Raw genomic sequence first — 21259 nt, 5'->3', positions numbered from 1 at the left:
CCCAATAACACTCTTGTGTTTAATCACTGGAATGGAGTGGCTTTCCTCCAATGTTTGCATCATTTTATCGAGTCAGCCTTAAAACAGCCTCAGCACCTCTTTCCCACGGATGAAAAAGAAACTCAACCCGGGTATCTGCACTTCAACCACGTGAGAAATAAAGTATTTGAAAGCCATAATAACAAGTCTGTCAACACCACCCCAGACGAGTGTTTGTACTAACTGCAATCTATGACAGCTTAAGAAAGGTGCACAAATGCTTAACTGAAAAGAGATGCCCAGGACAATTTTAAACAAGGAAAGGGAAGTAGTACTCAAAAATTCCCAAGTGCAGGACTCAGGCAGCTGATAGCCCTGTCACTAACAGCAAGATCAAAGTGGTAGTGAAGCTGGAGGGACCGGGTAACAGACTGCAAAAGTGAATGCCAAATACCAGAGAGAATGAGATATGAAGAAACAACCCAAGAGCTAAAGAAGATAGCTTTACAAAAGCAAAATCCTTCAATAATCTCTTTATAAAATGTTTTTTGTCTTTTTTAAATGCATGTGATTTTTAAAGTGGCATGTGTTCTGCAAAAGAATTTATTACAAATGAACCTTACCTCTTTAGGTCAACTGTTGTTACATTGAACACAACACCTTTTAGCCACAAAATCATGAAGAGACGCTGAGAAAAGGGGCAATTTCCGATACTCTCTCCATCAATGCCAGCCTGCAGGAGAATCAAACAGCAATTGATACATTGTCTGCAAAGAGGAAACGTTCAATTTCCGCATTAATTTCAACATAGTCACATTTGAGAGTGCAGGCTCTTTTTGTAATTACAACTACACTAAGTGGATGCCGGGTTTTGGCAGGGTTCTGTGAAGTATGAGGGAAAGACCAGGTAAGATCCAAGTTTTAAGATAAGTACACTCCAGCCATTTCTAAACCATTTTCTTTCTTCTAGCAAAAGCAATTTTCCATTAGCATTTATGCTTTCCCTGTGTCTTTCCAATGAGAAATTGAAACTGATTAGTAATAATGCCCTTTTTCTTGTGAAAGATACTGTGACATTACTGAAAGAAGGGCAGGGAAGTTCTACCTGGTATCCTGGCCTAAACGTATCTGCCAACGAGATTTAATAAGACATGTTACCTGGTCATTAATGTATTGCTATTTGTGTGTTCTTCCTGAGTGAAATTGGTTGTTCCACCTCCTACTTACAACAGTAACCATACAACAAAAAACACTTAATTGACTAGAGATGTCTTGAGTTTGTAGAAGGCGCTATATGAATTCAAGTTCTTTTTCTAAATTAAAAGTAGTAGCTATTAATGTTGATGGCATCCCTAGTCATCAGGTCAAATGACATTATGTATGAGTACTTGCTCCAAAGTCTTCTGGCTCTCTCTATAATGTACATGGTTCAATGATAAGTTCTAGTTACCACAAACTGTTCCACATCCAACTTCAAACACACATACAACAGGATTTACTTTTGCCTCCAGCATACCAATGGCTTTCCCTTGCTTTTAATTCTCACTACTGGAGGTGTTTAGAAGAATAGCACAATGGCACAGTCTAACAGTGTAACATGAAGTGTCCTGTGTTTACTGGTGCTTTCACATCTGTGGATTTCAACGATTAATGATGATGATTATTAATAATAAAGGTAAATATGCCTATTCCAAAAACAAGTGAATAAAGAAGACCCACTAAGATATGTGAACATCCAAAAGACCTCTATTAGATCTTTATCGCACTCACTCACTTGACACCGAAGGCACGACTGACATTCATTAAAGCAATTTGGCAGATAAATGAATAACCAACATGCTGATACGGTCACAACAAACTTTGAGATTGTAGCCAATATGCAGACACTGGTGTACTGAGCTGGCAAGGACAGTGGAACATTGTTTGTACGGAGGTTGAGTCAGTAACAGCCAGAAACAAGGACACTTGAAACTATCAGCAGCATGGAACAGAAATATTGAATGACAGTACCAGTGAGCTGTGGCCTAAAGCCCAGCACCATCTCCTTGGAATAACAACTTATAGCGATGATGCTGTGATGTAGCTCAGAAGTAGCAGATCTTGTAAACTACCTCATTATATTTCTGCACTCAACCCGGAAAGTTGGAGCTGGGAAATGGCATCAATTGCTAGCAAACTGACACTGACCTTGAGTTCCTACTACTCTCTAATCAGTTCCTCCGCCTGGTCTCTGTAAAAGCTGCTAATTGGCTGAAATATATTTTGAGCTAAACAATCAAGTTTTCAAACAATTGTTGCAACATCCCACCTATTTTAAAGTCCCGCTGCTTTGTGATTCACTTATCTGAAAATTTCACCTCCTATCACAAGGATTCCCCATGTATAACTTTATATGCATCTGGAGATGAAGATGATGACAATGATAAGCTCACATCGGAAAACTCTATGCATTCAGCACATTTCTATTTGCGATTGCTAAAACTATTTTCTAATGATTCATATATAATGGATTGGAAATCTAGGCTTCAAATTTTTAAAATAAAATTGCCCCAGACGTCAGTCAGACCAGGGCAATAGAAATTTAGATTGCTCTGACAATCATTCAAACAACCTCAAAGTAAAAAGGGAAGGGCTTGTGGTCCCAAATGAATCAGCTTGCACATGTTTATTCTTATATTCTCAAATGGAATGGAAATTCCATGGTCACTGTTCTTAGCTCACTGGTTAACACACTAGTATTAAATTCTATATGAATTAGCTCAGTCAAGTTGTTAACCCACTTTAGAAAGGTCCACGAGTTCATTACTATATTTTATGCAAATAGATGAACACAAAGATAACTTTCTACAGAATTTCAATCCAATGCCCAGTTTCACTGTATTGCCAGAATTGAAGCTTCTCTAGATATTAGTGGACTGGCTACTTAACAATCATAGAATCTCTATGTGGAAACAAGTCCACACCACTTCTCCAAACAGCATCCCACCCAAACCCATCTCCATACCCTTTCCCGTTACCCTGCATTTCCTATGGCTAATCCACCTAATTTACAGACCCCTGGACACTACAGGCATCTTAGTATGGCCAGTCCACCTATGCCGCACATCTTTGGACTATAGGAGAAAACTGGAGCACCCAGTAGAAACCCACGCATACGTGGGGAGAATGAGCAAAATCCACTGCCACCCGAGGGTGGGACTGAACCCAGGTCCCCAGCACCGTGCAGTAGTAGTGCTAATCACTGAGCCACCATACTGCCCCAACTTGTTTTTATGTTTGGAACCTTGTCCCTCTGTTACTCATAATAACTTGTTTTTAAAATAATTAACACTGGAATCCAATTTTTAAATGGCCTATTCTTCTGCTTCTGGTAATCATATACTTAGCGCATCAAAAGTACAGAAGGAGATTTCTTCCTAACTGACCAAGAAACTCTTAGTATCTGAGCTTCATTTGGACATGCTCAAAATCTTGCCTTCTAAGTCAGAAAGGTAAATTTATCTGAACGCTCCTCAAACAGTTTTGTTATTGGTCCCAATATTTTCATCTGTAGGCTTTGAAACTCCTAATGTAAACATCAGCACACATAAGACCTGCAACCTACAGTACGATGTACACTTCATCCAAAGAATGTGATGCTATCAGTGTCACTATTGTTACATTATTTTCTCAAAACCTAATGCAGTTCCTTTTGGTTTAGATGTAAAGGTAACATCTTTATTCTGATTCCAAATGAATTGCGGGGCAGAAGTTTCTCGTGATAACAAAATAACTACCGTGCTTTTATATTATCTACAGGTTCCATCTGTCTCTGCATTCTCTGTCAATAAAGAACAGCTGGGTCTTTGTTGGAACACCATTCACTATTTGTTGAAGAACAGCTGATACCTTAGCTCCCTACAGAATGCATTTCATTGGAGGCTGAAAACAAAAGTCCTGCAAATATTTTACAGGCCTGATTTACTGATTTGGTAGGCATTCTAACACAAAGAAATCAAATGCAATCTCAACAAATATTGAGGGCAAAAATATGATCCCAATATAATTAAAATTGCATGATGCTGTAATGAGAAGTATTTTGAATGATTGGAACGCAGCTGTTAGAATTTACATTTATTCTTCTCACCCACGCAGCATTTTGTTTTCACTTGTACATTGCTCCTGAACTTCCCACATTATTTGTTTTAATGATCACTGTAATAGTCATAGCAATAGCAATGCTATGTAACATTGGTTCTCATGTCTTAATACAGTAACATTGAACACCAATAGATTAGAAAAAATACTAATGAGTAGTTCTGGGTTTACCCTTAGCATCAATTATCAATCTAGAATTCAAAAATTTTCCATCCTGCACAGGGCTGTCATATCACACCTCCCTTAATCATGTGCATCATAACTTTAAATTGTCACAGCAGAAAGTGCAATCTCAAAGACGTTAGGCTTACAAAACATTTCACACGAAAGGGTAAAAAGATAAAAACTCACCCTTACTGCAGTTCCCATTCCAAAGGCCTATGGTTTTTGGCTTTGTGCCTTCATCTGACACCAGGCTGTGATTAAGTCATTCTGTTTCCAACCTAGGTGTTATATTTAACCCCATAACAATTTTTGAACTTACGTTCATGCCATCATTAATATTGTCAATGTCTACCTAATATCATCAACAGACTCCTCCATTCATCTCTGCTCATCTAATACTAAGATATTCATTCAGGCCTTTGTTGCCTCTAGAAATGACTACTACAATGCACTGCTGGCTGCTCTCCAATATTTTACCCTCCATAAATTTGAAGCCATCCAAAATTCTATTGCCCACGTCTCCATTTACATCCACCACCACCCCCTCCCCCAATGCCACCCACCCCTATTCCAATCCTCCCCATCACTCCTGGGCTCACTGACCTATATTAGTTCCTTGCTGGACAATACATTGATTTTAACATCCTAATCTTAGTTTTAAATCCCTCCAAAGCGTCATGCTTCCCTACTTCCATAATCTCCTCCAACCCCCAGCTCTGACATTTCCTTGCTACTCTAATTTTGACTCTTGCTTTTTCCAATCTTAACCACTTCACCACTTGTAGCTGTGCTTTTGTTGCCTAGGATCCAAATTCTTGAATACCTTCCCTACACATTTCCACGTCTGCAACACACCGTTCTGAAAAACTCCTGAAAACTATTTATTTGACTTGGCCATCTGACCCAATGCCTCTTAAGTGACTTGGTGTCATTCTTCATTTTATAATGCCCCTGTGAAGGGCTGAGAGATTTTTAAAGCTCCTATATGTTGTTGTTGCTTATTATGAAGAAACGTCTGGTCTTCACTTCACACTATTAAATATGAATTCAAGGAACCTGTGAGTACCAGAATGCAGATATGACATCAGATGAGTCTGTAGTGATGAGACATCTTTTAGATTAAAGTAGGATGCTATGCTATTGCTTCACTAATGTGTGGTACAGTTCTTTTTTCTGATTTTGGTACAAGTCCTAAGCCATTATTGAGATAGAATTTATAGTGACAAATGGCCTGGTTGTGGCAGTGGCTAATACTAGGTGGTCCATCAGATTTATTCTAAATAACATTTTCACAACTATTTTGATACAAATGAGTGACTTGCTGGATCATTCTGAGAGAACACAACAGTCAGGTACATTGGAAGCCCCATATAGGCCAGGCCAGAGGGAAATGGATTTCCTTCCATGATGGACAAGTCGTGAATCAGGTATGTTATTAGAATATTGTGACAGCTTCATGATCACTGATTACAGGATAATGGTTCTGAAAGAATTAATGTTTCATTAGGCTGTATTAGGTTCCACTCAATCTGATTACGTTATACAGTTATAGGTGGGGAAATGTGAAGATAGTTCTAGGTCTTGAAAAGGGACAGATGCAACAACTTTTACAAAGATGATCAGGAGTCATACTATTTAGTTAGCTAATGTAACTTGTACAGAACTGCTATCAAGTGATATACTGCACCTGTTAACCCAACAGAAGCTTGTTAAGTGGAGTCTTGTTAACTAAAAACCAAAAGAACTGCAGATGCTGTAAATCAGGAACAAAAACAGAATTTGCTAGAAAAGCTAAGTAGGTCTAGCAGCATCTGTGAAGAAAAAATAATCAGTTAATATTTCAGGTCCAGTGACCCTTGCTCAGAACTCAGATGCTTGTTAAGACTTACTAGCAGTTGTTCCTGTACCACTGTAAACCAACTAGACTCTTCGGCTTAGCCAAAGATACGTGGAATGGTAGCAGCATGCCTCTATCCACAAATGCCACAATAACCATTTACTGATAGTAGCATTTTTATTCCTGATTTATTTATCAGAACCTAAATTCTTCAGCTGTCCTGGTGGAAACTGAACTCATTTCCAATTTATTGTCCAGTCTCTAGATTTCTGGTCCAATAGTGCAATCACTGAGCTCCCATTCTTAGTATAATGTGTTAACATACTTGGGCTGCGACTGCAATGACAATGAATAACTGGATAGAGTGTGGGCTGAGCTTTTTCCACCTAGTTTCACGGATGCACAATGGGGGAGATATCAAAATGGCACAAGTAAATTTCATTTCGTGGGTCTTGGAGCTGAACCACTGTTCCATGATCACCCTTGCCAAGCTACATTCCTCATGGATGTCTGGCCTCAGGACCATATGATATTTAGCAGGCTACAGCTGGTGAGCTGCTGTGGTCTGCCCAATGACAATGATGTGGTCTTCTTGCCAACAGGATTGGGCTGAGGGATAAATATTAGTCAATACACCAGGAGAACTCTTCTACTCTGCTCTAAATGATGCTGCAAGATTTTTTTTAAGATTAGATTCCCTACAGTGTGGAAACAGGCCCTTCGGCCCAACAAGTCCACACCGCCCCTTGGGGCATCCCACCCCAGATCCACCCCCCATAACCCACACACCTCTGAACACTACGGGCAATTTAGCATGGCCAATCTACCGAGCCTGCACATCTTTGGACTGTGGGAGGAAACCAGAGCACCTGGAGAAAACCCATGCAGACCACCGGGAGAATGTGCAAACTCCACACAGACAGTCGGCCGAGGCTGGAATCGAACCTGGGACCCTGGTGCTGTGAGGCTGCAGTGCTAACCACTGCGCTACCATGCCACCCCTTTTACTTCCACCTGAGAGATCAGCTAAGTTTTAAATTTAACAAAACATCGGAACAATGACTGTTCTCTGCAAGACTTCCTCAGTGTAGTTTTAACATGCCAACAAGATTGTACATTCAAGTGTTGTGGGTCCACAATCTCTGTTCCTGGAAGAGAAAGTTCAATATTGCCAAGACTGAGACACAGCCTCATAACAGACATATTTAGCTACTGGATGCAGAAGACTTCCACCGCATCAATTTACACTGAATTTAACCTTAAGAACTCAAGTATGAAAGGCAATCTACTAGTCCAGAGCACTATCCAGCTTTGATCCAAACACCTCTTCCCAACCCTACAGGTCTCTGTTTTCAATGGTGATAGTCAGTCATACTACTGCCTATCACAAAGTTGATAATGAACAAGATATTTTGAAATATGTTTCGCTTAGTTACTGTATTTCTTAAAAGTAAATCTGCATTCCAACTCATTGCTGTAAAGTAGCAACGATGTTTGCAACATAAAGTGAATTGGAGCCAAATTTCCACTCTGTTTTCGATCCAAGAGCATTGAAGCTCCTTTACATGTTATAAATGTGAGACAGGTGGTGAAAGCTAAGGCTGAAATTTAAACTCATTATTGCAGTTGAAATATTTATGGAAATTCCATTGTCTCCATTAGATCAAACTCCCTCTTGACAAATAGCAAAAAGAGAAAAGGTCTCAATCTATGCACCTCCGGTAAACAACAGATGATAGTGGAATTAAAAAGAAATTACTAGATTTTAGAGGCTTAGAATAAAAGAAAAGAGTGAAACAGTCAGTAGTGAAAGTTGACATATTCACAGTTCAGGTGCTGACACTATTTCAGAACTGAAAGTCTTGTCACATGGAGAAAGGGAAGGTACTGATATCACCACGAAAAATGAGGAGTACAACTATGCAACTGACTATTTCAGTAATTAAATTTGTCCTTTTTTTAATATATGTTGAATAGTTCATCAGGAAGTTATTATATTGAATCCTATAATGAAAAAGATTTCCACCGGTAAGGAAGAATAATCAAACTACCACAATCATAGCTAATGGCAGAGCAGACTGAAAGGGCCGATTGGCCTACTCCCATTCCTATTTCTGTATCTCTGTTTCTACACAGCATTCAATACTTTAATAAATCAGGCATTAGAACTAACAAACAGGAAAGAAAACAGCTCCACCTCTTTGATGATAATAATTGCGACTCATACGTCACTCACTCCAATATAGCCCTCTGAATTTACAATGTTCCACTCCCTTACACCTGATCCAGCCATCATTACGAATTCTGCTTATCAAAGGGGCACAGTATTACCAAGGATCTCTACCTTGCCGAGTTCCAATTATTTGACTCGCCTGTCCTAATTCACCTGGCCTTACTAATTACTGAGGTTAGATCACATGGGATTCAGATTGAGCTTGCCAAATGGATACAATCATTGTAGGAGACAGAGGGTGATGGTGCAGAGTTGTTTTTTGGCCTGGAGGCCCGTGACCAGTGGTGTTCCACAGGGATCAGTACTGGATCCACTTTTGTCTGTCATTTATATAAGTGATTTGAATGACGCATGGTTAGTAAGTTTGTGGATGACACCGAAATTGGGGAATTAGTTGTCAGTGAAGAAGGTTATCTAAGATTACAAAGAGATCTTGATCAATTCAGTCAACGGGCTGAAGAGCGGCAGATGGAGATTCATTTGGACAAATGCAAGGTAAATTTTGGCAAAGCAAAGGGTAGATCTTGTAATTAATGGCAGACTCCTAAGTAGTGTTGTAGAACATGGAACCATGGGGTTCAGGTATATAATGCTTGTAAATTTGCGTCACAGGTAGACACAGGTTAGATAAGGCATTTAGCACCCTTGCCTTCATTGTTCAGAATATTAGGAGTTGGGACGTCAAGCTGAGGTTGCATAATAATTGGTGAAGCCTCTTCTGGAGTACTGCGTGCAGTTCTGGTCACCCTGAATAGGAAAAACATTAAACTGGAGATGGTTCAGAATAAATGTAATAGGATGGCGCTGAGAATGGAGGGAGTTTGAGTTTAAAAATAGGTTGGATAGGCAAGGACATTTTTCCACTGGAGCACAGGAATTTGAGGTTTACAAAATCATGAGGGGCATGGATAAGGTGAATTGCAAAGGTCTTTTCCACTGGTAGGGAAGAATAATCAAACTACCACAATCATAGCTAATGGCAGAGCAGACTGAAAGGGCCATTGACCTACTCCCATTCCTATTTCTATGTCTGTTTCTACACAGCGCTCAATACTTTAATAAATCAGGCATTAGAACTAACAAACAGGAAAGAAAACAGCTCCACCTCTTTGATGATAATAATTGTGACTCATACGTCACTCACTCCAATATAGCCCTCTGAATTTACAACATTCCACTCTCTTACACCTGATCCAGCCATCATTAGGAATTCTGCTTATCAAAGGGGCACAGGTGGGGAAGGTGGGGAAATTCAAAACTAGGATCCATATTTTTAAGGAGAAAGGAGAAAGATTTAAAAAGGACATGAGGGGTAATTTTTGTTCTTGAAACACAGAGCGGTTTGTGTGTGGAATGAACTGCCAGAGGAAGTATTAGATACAGATAGCATTACAACATTTAAGAGACATTTGGATAAGTACGTGAATAGGAAAGGTTTGGAGGGAAAAGCGCCAAACTCAAGGAGGCGGGACTGGTTTAGTTTGGGAATATGGTCGGCACGGACTAGTTGAACTGAAGCCGCTGTTTCCACGTTGTATAACTCTGACTCTATGATTGATGGAAGATTGTCATTGCTATCATGATAGTAGGAATGGAGCAAGATTTCTTTCACTCTCACTTTTGAGCTGACATTGTCAGATCTTAAAATTTAATGTTTTTTCTCCTCGATGCCACCCAAGCAAATTAAATATTTGCATATAAAATGGTGTTCAATTTATTTAATACAAGGTTTTTGTGTGCATTCTATTAAACATTAATTAAAATGATCACTTCTGCGATTTAGCTTATGATAAAGAAAGGAAGATGTACAAGAGCCACACTCATACAAGAAGCTTCTGCTTGTGTAACTAAATGCACACAATATTGAAAGATAGCACCTCCCAATATTCTCAACAAGGCTTAAATTCAAATAGTTGAAGTGTCTGCAACACTTCATGTGGGAAATCACCAAGTGTAACACAATACGAGTAAATGTCATTATAAACCTGCAATGGTGCAAATGCTGATACCAAACAGAAAATCTGAGTCCCTGTTGCAAGTGTTGGTTGCCTGACAAACTCTGGCTCAGCTGATGAACGGGAGCATGAGCTTTTGGCATCACAATGGCTAAGTGGTCAGTACTACTGTGTCACAGCTCCAGAGACTTTGTTTCGATTCCATCCTTGGGTGGCTGTGCAAACTCCACACGTTGTCCCCATGTCTGCTTTGGTTTCTGGTGGGTGCTTCTGTTTCTTTGATCAGTCCAAAGATCTGCAGGCTAAGTGGATTAGCCATGGTAAATGCAGGGTTGAGAGGAATACATAGGAGTCTAGGACTGGGCGGGATACTCTTTGGAGGGTCAGTGTAGGCTTGACGGGCTGAAGGCCTTCTTCCACACTGTAGAGAATCTATGTTCAAATGGTTATGTCAATAAATGTATCAGATTGGTTACTGTAGTGAAGACAAGATATTGCAATTACCCTGTTTTGCACGCAAAATTCTGAAACCCAAAAATTTAAATGCACTAATTTGGTACCTCCAATTTGTTTTGACATCACAACTAAATAGGACATAGAAATGTTTCTTTGCATCAGTACTTCAAAATGCTAATTTGCTGGGTTAAAAGCAGGCAAATTAAATTTATTACTGCTGTTGAAGTAGTACTGTTCACAGCCTTCTAGATTAACAACATCCTGCTTTGAATTTTTGTGCATTTCAGCATTTGTTTTACTGTGTTAGGCTTCTATTTATGATCATAATAACAACTGCGAATTTTGTCGTGTTAACCTCAGCAAAAAAATTTATTTGCAGGATAGTGAGGAATGTAGAACACACTAAAAATCTTTTCACTGTTCCTACCCAAGCCAGAGTTGCTGAAGTTGTGAGACCCAGCTACTCTCATCAAAGCAACATTCATTCAGAAAAATATTAACAATACTTCAAAGACGAATAACGCAGCATGATCTCTAACACAACAATAGCCAAACGAAATGTGTCAAGTGACTACTGATATTAGATAGTTGTTGCTCTGTTGGGTTTGACACGAGCCTTTCATCAAGTGAAAAACACAGAAAACAGCGCAGTAATTCAACACAACGTACTCCCATCGAACAAAGATCTAGGAAATAGCAAATAACTGGCAAAGCTCAATGTGGTGTAGAAATTCTGTTGTAATATTGATTCTACTGAAATCAAAAAGAAAAACAGCATAATGCAAAAGCATTTAAGGCAGATGAGACTAATTTGGCCTGCAACTTGATTTGCAAATCTTCCTCATCACATGACAGTATTTTTATAGAAAAATGTCTCCTCAAGAAACAAGTCAGGCATTCAATCTCCATGCAAGAGGCATGAAACTACTGCGCAAAATAGATACTAATCTGTTATTACATTTCTTGTGGTCACAGGATAGAAATGAAACATTTTAAAGTCAATGAAGTGCTGTTTGGGGATTAAAGTTGAGAAATGCTACTGTGGAGTTTTATTTTGTAAGTACTAATAATGAACTTGCTTCATTTCCTACTGTCAATACCTGTCATATTGATAGTCACCAGAAGAACAAGTCTATTCTCACAAGTCCTCCAAAATTAAACTAACATTCTACCATGAACACACTGACATTCAATGAATATGCCTATGATCAAGTTATTTGTTGGAGTAATTCATGTGTATAAATGGGAGCAGAACTAATGCTATCCCTACCATCATGTGGCATTGTCCAGATGAGTGCCAAAGGAATGTTAATTCAATATTCACATTAGTTACAAAGTTTCTCATACTAACTAGATTGCAATGCAAAACAGGTATTTGTTTAATGTTTCCATAGTTCAATCTTTGCTGAGGTTTCTAACAATCAAACATGTCTAGACATGTCTAGATCATGCTGACTGTTTGACAACATATTTATTGGTAAAGGGACTTGCTTTGTGAACTCAACAAACATGAAGTATGGTTATATTTCCTCGCTGAGCACCAAAGTGGAAAACATTATCAAGCTAATGCCCGGAGTCATTGGAGAAAAGTGAAATGAAATGAAAAGAAATAAAGTGAAACCATAATTCCAAACAAATTAATATTCAAGCTCTGGATACCGACTCGGCCCTTACTGTACTCCCTATACATTCATGATTGGCCAAATACCATCCTAACTCCATCTACAATTTTTGATGAAACCACCCATGTAGGCTGGGTCTCAAACAATGACAAGGCAGAATAGAGAAAAGACAGAGAAAGTACTTGGTGGTATAGTGTAAAGATAACAATCTTTCCCTCAATGTCAGCAAAACAAAAGAACTGGTCATTGACTTCAGTAAGCAAGGTGGAGGGCACACCTCTGTCTACATCAAATGGTGCTGAGTTGGAGATGGTCGAGAGTGTCAAGTTCCCAGGAATGACAATCACCAATAATCTGTCGTCGTTCACCCACATTGGCATGACAGTCAAGAAAGCACACCAATGCCTTTACTTCCTCAGGAGGCTAAAGGAATTTGGCATGTTCATAAAGACTCTGATCAATTTTTATAGAAACACATTAGAAAGCATTCTATCCAGATGCATACAGCAACTGCTCTGCCCAGGAATGTAAGAAACTGCGGAGTTGTAGACATAGTCCAGATTATCACTCAACCTAACCTTTCATCCACTGACTCCATCTATACTTCTTGCTGTCTCAGGAAGGCAGCCGACATTGTCAAAGGCTCCTCCATACTGGTTACAATCTCTTTCAACCTCAAGGAGAAGATACAGAAGGTTAAACACACGTACTAACACATTCAAGAATAGCTTCTTCCTTGCTGTCGGGCTTCTGAATGGACCTCTCAAATGCTGATCTCTCTCTGTGTGCACCTTCTCTGCAGCCATGAGGCTGTATTCCTCACTCCATTCTATTATCCTTTGTATAATATGATCTGCCTGTACTACGCACAAAACCAAACTTTTTAACTGTACCTTGGTACATGTGACAATAATAAATCAAATCAAAAATGGCTTAACCAGAATGAGATTAATATTTTCAATGATGCAATGCTTACTTTTCATGTAGAAATGGGTTCCTAAGCCACTGACATGGCAGGCAGGAATCACACGCTTATTAAGCCACAAGTCCCTGTCATTTTGGAGTGGTCAAAGAGAAAAATAAAATTGTCAAGATGCCTTATAACAGATACTTTAACCCTTATTTTTGAAGTCTGATCCCTGTCAATGTATTTCATTGGCTTAGAGCATCTGAGGGCATCCTAACAACATGAAAGGCGCTAGATACATGCAAGTACTGTCTTCTTGTAGTTAAATATGTAAATTACCTAATGACTATTTGAAGGATCCTCTGAAATATTGGGTTACCGTGTCGATGGCTGCATTCAGAAAAACTAAAACCAACCTGTGGCCCAACTGGCAGAGCTTAAAAAGGACTGTAACAAGCAATGGAAGCGAGTGATACCGTGGCATAGTGGTTAGTACTGCTGCTTCACAGTGCCAAGGACCCAGATTCAATTCCGGCCTTGGCTGGCTGTCTGTTAACAGTTTACATATTTTCTGTGTCTGCATGGGTTTTCTCCGGGCGCTCCAGTCCAAAGATATGCAGGTTAGGTGGATTGGCCATGCTTAATTGCCCATAGTGTCCAGGGATGCACAGGTTAGTTGGGCAAATATGACGTTACAGGTATAGGATGGGTCTGGGTGGGATGCACTTTGGAGGATCTGTGCGGACATGATAGGCTGGATGGTCTGCTCCCACTCTATAGGGTTTATGATTTATGCAACTGCTCTGCTCAGGATTATAAGAAACTATGGAGTTGTAGACATAGTCCAGTCCATCACTCAAACCAACCTTTCATCCACTAACTCCATCTATACTTCCTGCTGTCTCAGGAAGGCAGCCAACATCGTCAAAGACTCCTTTGACTTTATGATTTATAAATACTTTTAAAGATTTATAATTTATAAAGTGTTCATTTGAATATGGAGCTGGGAGGATGACAAGTGCTTCTCCCTATCCAGACATCAATTGTGACCAGAATCTCCCTGATTGTCACCATTACTCCCTCCCACAGAAACCAATCAAGACATTGTTCCACCAATGTTAACCATCCTCTCCCAACCACTGCCACTACCTCAGTCTGATTGCCTTCTTCCTTCGATCTTATCCAACAAAATCATGCTGATGATGTTCGACTCCTCTTAGCTAGCAAACTACCTTGGGATATCTGCTGAGTTCTTCAATTTACTGGTCCAATTTTAACAAAGCTGCAGGTTTAATATTGTATGCATGGAATATCACCCCTTAGCTTTAAGTCTGCCCCTCAGTTGCAGGTACATTCTCATCCAGTGTGGATTTGAGGAAATCCAGCAAATATGTGGACATGCACTAAATTTGAGACAGAGGCTGGTTAGAAGGTGGAATTCTCTGCCACAATGAGTAGCTGAGGTGATGTAATAGTGTAGATGCATCTAAGGGGAAATCTAGATAAACACATTCAGGTTAAACAAATAGGGTATTTAAACAGATTCACAAGAATAGAGTGGAAGAAGACGGGTGTAAATTATAAACACAGGCATACATCTACAGCACCTAAAAGCTGGATTCTCTAATGAAACTATTAAAGCAGCATGAAGACTATGTTGATATTTTGCCCCAGTTGTGTGATTTTATTTCGTCAGAGGATGTGGGTGTCACTGGCTGGGCCAGCACTTGTAACCTATCCGTAGCTGCTTTTGAACTGTGAGGCTTGCTGGGCCATTTCAGAGAGCAGTGCAGTGTCAACCACATTACTGTGGGAATAACAGGTTGGTCAAAGCAGGTAATGATGCCAGATTTCCTTCCTTAAAAGGACATCAGGATGCCAGTTGGGTTTTTAACAACAATAACAATGATTACATGGTTGCCATTAGGCTAGGTTTTAATTCCAGAATCATTGATTCAAATGTCACCATTTATCATGGTGAGATTCAAATCCATGTACCCACAGCGGTATACCTGAGATTCTTGATTACGAGCCCAGTGACAATATCACTATGCCACCACTTCCACTGGTTTTAATATGTAATGTGTTTCGCTTCTTACCACCACACGTTCTCTCCTCTCCCACTCCCACCCCCACCACCACCCAATTAAACACAGATATCAACAGACTGGAGCTATGTTCCCACTCATTCTGCAGATTTTAAACTCCTAGCTACATACAAATGTGCACCCTCTGAGGGGCCAAAATTTGGCCTAATGTGACTGCAATTTGTAAACGTTGATCCCATTCCTCTGTAGATATCTGTTACCAGATCAGATACAATTCCATGGACACCACAGGTCCTTGCAGTGTCAAGACTAGTTACCCATCACCAGCATTTAGTCATGATTATAAGCCAATATTTATTTAGCTGGGTGAGAAACATACACCATTTTAATCCTCTCTTCACTTAATGTCTATAAACGTGTATTTTCAGCTGGTGTCACTGAATAAATACTGCCACTTATAGTCATTCTACTATAGCATTGGTTGCATCAGGGCAAGTCAGCAACAACTGCAGTTTGAACAACAGAAGCTGGTAAAAATGGTTAATTCCTTCTACAGTTTAAGTGTTTGCTGAATAGAGAGATTTATACTGCTTCAACACTCCATTCAGTTGACCAAATTATATTATTGCTCTGTAATCTCACTGCAGATTTTGTTCATTTGTGAGATGTCCATTTGTTTTTACTGGCAGATTTGCTTCAGATTCCCAGAGAGGTAACATTGTGGGCTGCCACCCAAACACCATTCAGTACCAAAAAGAGGGGTGTGCCTGTGTCCCCTGTGTTCACTCAAATACAAGGAAATAGTATTATTCTGATGTCATGTAGGCCAACCAACCAATGTGTCATTAGAAGAACAAAAACCAGATAAACAGGTCCTGGAGATCCCTGCATTAATCAAGGTTGGACAAAAATGTGTGAAGCAGCAGGATGGATCTTCCAGCACTGTAACTGGAGCCTCAACTGTGCTCAGTCGGTAACACTCATTCTTTTAAACCACAAGGTTCCAGGTTCAAGTCCCACTCTGGGGTCAATAAATCAAGGCTGACATTCTAGTGCAGTACTGGGCAATGCTGTCTTTCAGTTAGGACATTAAAATGTCCTTCAAGCCGGCGCCCATCAAGATCCTCTGTCTAACCTGTCATCTATTTTCTAACGGTCTGTGTCCATTCGCTCCCTGCCCATCCATGTACCTGTCCAAATATATCTTAAAAGACGCTAACATCTCTGCGTCTACCACCTCCACTGGCATCGCGTTCCAGGCACCCATCACCCTCTGTGTGAAGAACTTTCCATGCATAGCTCCCTTAAACTTTCCTCCTCTCACTTTGAACTCATGACCCCTAGTAATTGAGTCCCTGACTCTGGGGAAAAGCTTTTTGCTACCCACCCTGTCTATACCCCTCAAGATTTTGTAGACCTCAATCAGGTTCCCCCTCAATCTCCGTCTTTCTAATGAAAATAATCTTAATCTACTCAACCTCTCTTCATAGCTAGCACCCTCCATACCAGGCAACATCCTGGTGAACCTCCTCTGCACCCTCTCCAAAGCATCCACATCCTTTTGGTAATGTGGCGACCAGAACTGTACACAGTACTCCAAATGTGGCCGAACCAAGTCCTATACAAGTGCAACATGACCTGCCAACTCTTGTATTCAATACCCCGCCCAATGAAGGAAAGCATGCCATATGCCTTCTTGACCACCCTATTGACCTGCGTTGCCACCTTCAGGGAACAATGGACCTGAACACCCAGATCTCTGTTCATCAATTTTCCCTAGGACATTTCCATTTACTGTATAGTTCACCCTTGAATTTGATCTTCCAAAATGCATCACCTCGCATTTGCCCGGATTGAACTCCATCTGCCATTTATCTGCCCAACTCTCCAGTCTATCTATATTCTGCTGTAATCTCTGACAGTCCCCTTCACTATTAGCTACTCCACCAATCTTAGTGTCATCAGCAAACTTGCTGATCAGACCACCTACACCTTCCTCCAGATCATTTACATATAATCACAAACAACAGTGGTCCCAGCACAGATCCCTGTGGAACACCACTGGTCACAGGTCTCCAATTTGAGAAACTCCCTTCTACTACTACCCTCTGTCTCCTGTTGCCTAGCCAGTTTTTTATCCATTTAGCTAGCACACCCTGGACCCCATGTGACTTCACTTTCTCCATCAGCCTGCCATGGGGAACCTTAATTAACGCTTTACTGAAGTCCATGTATATGACATCTACAGCCTTTCCCTCATCAATCAACTTTGTCACATCCTCAAAGAATTCTATTAAGTTGGTAAGACATGACCTTCCCTGCACAAAACCATGTTGCCTATCACTGATAAGCCCATTTTCTTCCAAATGGGAATAGATCCTATCCCTCAGTATCTTCTCCAGTAGCTTCCCTACCACTGACGTCAGCCTCACCGGTCAGTAATTAGCTTGATTATCCTTGCTGCCCTTCTTAAACAAGGGGACAACATTAGCAAGTCTCCAGTCCTCTGGAACTGCAATTTTCAATAAAGTGACCATAAAATACCATACTGCTATTGCAGGCATATCAGCTGACCGCGCACAGCACAAATAAATGTTTGGCGCAGAGTACTGTCATATTAATGATAATGATCTAATAACAATTTCTCGTCAAATACTGACCAACTCTGCAGGATAGCTTATTTATTACAGTAAAACATATTACAAGGTGTTAAGTGTATGTTACATCACATGACCTGATATCACAGAATTCAACTTGCAGACTAACTGCCAGGGAGAGTCACAATATTATACTTACACAGCATCTGTAGTCCTTAGAGGCAAGGTACACATATAAAAGGCACATTTAATAATCTACTGAGAATACTACAGTCATGTGATCCGGAGCCAAAAGCTAGTTTACCAGCATTGGCAATTAAGGTTAAAAAGCAAGTGCCACCACGCAACAGAGTTTTGACATGTTTTTATTCAAACAGACACCCTATGTTTCCTTTCTGGGCATGTTCCTTTTTGTGATTTGAACTGGTGGTTAGTTGTCGCAATGATGTTATGAGAAGGCCTTTTTATTTAAACTGACATCGAGAGTCTATTTAGTGTACATATTGTATAGTTGTTCAAGTTCCCTTTATTTTTATGGTATGCTAAGTGCTTTGGGCATGGTGTAGGCCCATGACTGGTACTGAAGTTGCCAGGGTGAATGGTCTCCATTGGTATTGCAGCCAGACCTTGAACTCATGTAGATATTCCAAACATGGCTCAACACAGACTCTGAATACAATTTTTATTTTGAGTGCTGTTCAAGTTAACTATGATGTGCTTTCTGTTATCAGGTGAACTAACTCCATAATCCAACTGGATGAAACTAAAGCTTTGATTTTCTGAATTTAAACAGATCATCCATGATCATACAATGCCTGGATATTACTAGAGCGGTTAATGAGGGCAAATGGAATGTACAGTTGAAATAAATCAAACAGTGTTGTTGATGCACAGCAGCACATGTAGAGCACGACATTTGACTGGTCTATTTATGACTAAGCACAGAGAGCTTCCGTCCAATTAACCTGCCTGAACAAACAGTTCGCCTGTTATTTATTCTTCCAGAGGTAGAAGTCACCTCACATTCTGTTCATTCAATTGAAATTAACATGCTAGCCCCCTGTCCATTTAATCAGCCATTTGCTGCTCTAGTGCAATTCAATGCTCTCAGCCAAAGAATTGAGTAGTCATTCTTAATGAAGAATGACTGACATTCTTAACATACTGAAATTGTCCATAGTGTATGGCCAATCCATTGAACCTGCACATCTTCTGTCTGTCTTGGAAACTGGGGCATTTGGCGAAACCCACACAAACATGGAGAGAACATGCAAACTCCACACAGGCAGTCCCCTGAGACTGGAATCGAACCTGGGTCACTAGCACTGCAAGGATTGTTCCCTGAGCAGACCGTCAGACTGATTTGAGAGAATGTCTCATCACAAGAACTTTCCAACAAGCACCAAGGCATTGCTTGGCCAGTGGTGAGAAGGGCAATAGACTGTCACACATTTCCTTCTAGTATGTTCATTTGCAAAGGAAATCTGGAGAAAGATGGAGTGTTTTTGTCAAGGTTCATCATCATAGAATCTCTACAGTGTGGAAATAGGCCCTTCAGCCCAACAAGTCCACACTGACCCTCAGAGCATCCCGTCCAGGCCCATTCCCCTATAACCCACCTAATCTACACATCCCTGAACACTTATTTAGCATGGCTAATCCATCTAACCTGCCACTGTGAGGCAGCAGTGCTAACCACCGAACCACTGTGCCATCCCTGGTGTGCAGAATGCTTCCTGAAAATTTTCCTGACCCTTCATTCAAACTTGGATGGTACATAGATAGGAAGCAGATTTTCAGGCCCATTCAAATTCTGCTGCTGACAGAATTATGCATCCCTGTACACAGAGGCAATTTAACATGGCCAATCCACCTAACATGCACATCTTTGGACCGTGGGAGGAAGCCAGAGCACCTGGAGGAAACCCATGCAAATACGGGGAGAATGTGCAAACTCCACGCAGACAGTCACCCAAGCGTGGAATCGAACCTGGGTCCCTGGCACTGTGAGGCAGCAGTGCTAACCATTTAGGTTCGTCCCAAACAGCTCTATGACGTAGAACTCTGTGCTCGAAGGTCTGTTCCCTGGGACAAACACTAAGACAAACATCGACTGCGCATTGAGGAACAACAACTCAGTGAAAGACACTCTTTGGTCTGCCCAAAATTTGTTGGTCTTCCAGAGTAAGGAGTTGACCTCAACCAAGTGTTATAGACTGGCACATTCCAAGGTCCATGACTACATGCTGAGGGCTGCATTTAAGCCTGAGGCAACTTTAACCAAGCTTCATTGGGAAGAACCACCGTCTAAGGTCTTTCTGAAGTAAAATTGGGGTCTATTCCATTATTGGGCAGTCCCGGTGCTTCAAGCGTATGTTTACATATGTCTTATACAAGAAAGAAATGCCTTGGGTTCATTCGCTGGAGAGAGTCAAAGTCCAATGTTAGCTTTATTTCTTCATACGCTACTATACACAGCTGACCTGCTTAAGTAACAATGTATATAAAAGACATTTTTATGAATAAAGAATATTTTTGAACTACAAATAATTATCTGCTATCCTTTCTACAGATGCTGTCACATCTGAATTTTTCCAGCAATTTCCGATTTTGTGTCCTATTTCCAGCATCAGCAGTTCTTTGGTTTTTAGTTTAATAAATAAAAAAGTTAATATTTATTCAACAACAACTTTTCTTTCTAAAGGGGAAATGTAGGGTTCCAGGATATGATAGCGGCTGAGTCTGGATGGGATGCTCTATGGAGGGTCAGTGCAGGCTTCATGAGCAAAATAGGCCCCTTCTACACTACAGGTGTTCTATAAATGGTTACAATCCGACTCTCTGAAGAACATTGTACCCGCCTACCCCATCCCTGTTAATCCTGCATTGCCCATGGCTAATTGGCCCTGCCTGCACATCCCTGAACTCTATGGGCAATTTAGCATGGCAAAAATACCTAACCTGCACATCTTTGGGCTATGAGAGGAAACTGGAGCACCCAGAGGAAACCCATGCAGACACAGGGAGAATGTGCAAACTCCACACAGTCACCCAACACTAGAATCGAGCCCAGGTCCCTGCCGCTGTGAGGCAGCAGTGCTAACCACCGAGCCACTGTGCCATCCCTGATGTGCAGAATGCTTCCTGAAAATTTTCCTGACCCTTCATTCAAACTTGGATGGAAAATTTAAGCTACCATAGATAGGAAGCAGATTTCCAAGTCCAATCAAATTCTGCTGCTCAAAGAATTATGCATCCTATTGCCAAGATGAAGAGCTATATTCTTATTTCATAGGCAATCTGAGGTTACAGCTTTGAACATG

The 21259-nt window shown here is 40.5% G+C and overlaps 1 protein-coding gene across 2 annotated transcripts in view; it reads right to left on the bottom strand.

The window, feature by feature from the left end:
- Nucleotides 1-21259, bottom strand: part of LOC125452632 (chloride intracellular channel protein 5-like) — a 155445-nt gene that overhangs the window by 55096 nt on the left and 79090 nt on the right. For both annotated transcript variants that reach the window (XM_059645427.1, XM_059645428.1), the window contains exon 2: nucleotides 603-712. In XM_059645427.1, the coding sequence (XP_059501410.1) occupies nucleotides 603-712 (110 nt within the window). The remainder of the gene's footprint in view (nucleotides 1-602; nucleotides 713-21259) is intronic.

The sequence above is a fragment of the Stegostoma tigrinum genome, chromosome 4 (assembly GCF_030684315.1).
Source record: "Stegostoma tigrinum isolate sSteTig4 chromosome 4, sSteTig4.hap1, whole genome shotgun sequence".
In the NCBI taxonomy this organism is placed as follows: Eukaryota; Metazoa; Chordata; class Chondrichthyes; order Orectolobiformes; family Stegostomatidae; genus Stegostoma; species Stegostoma tigrinum.
The sequence above is the reverse complement of the archived record's forward strand: the minus strand, read 5'-3'. Positions and strand labels throughout refer to the sequence as shown.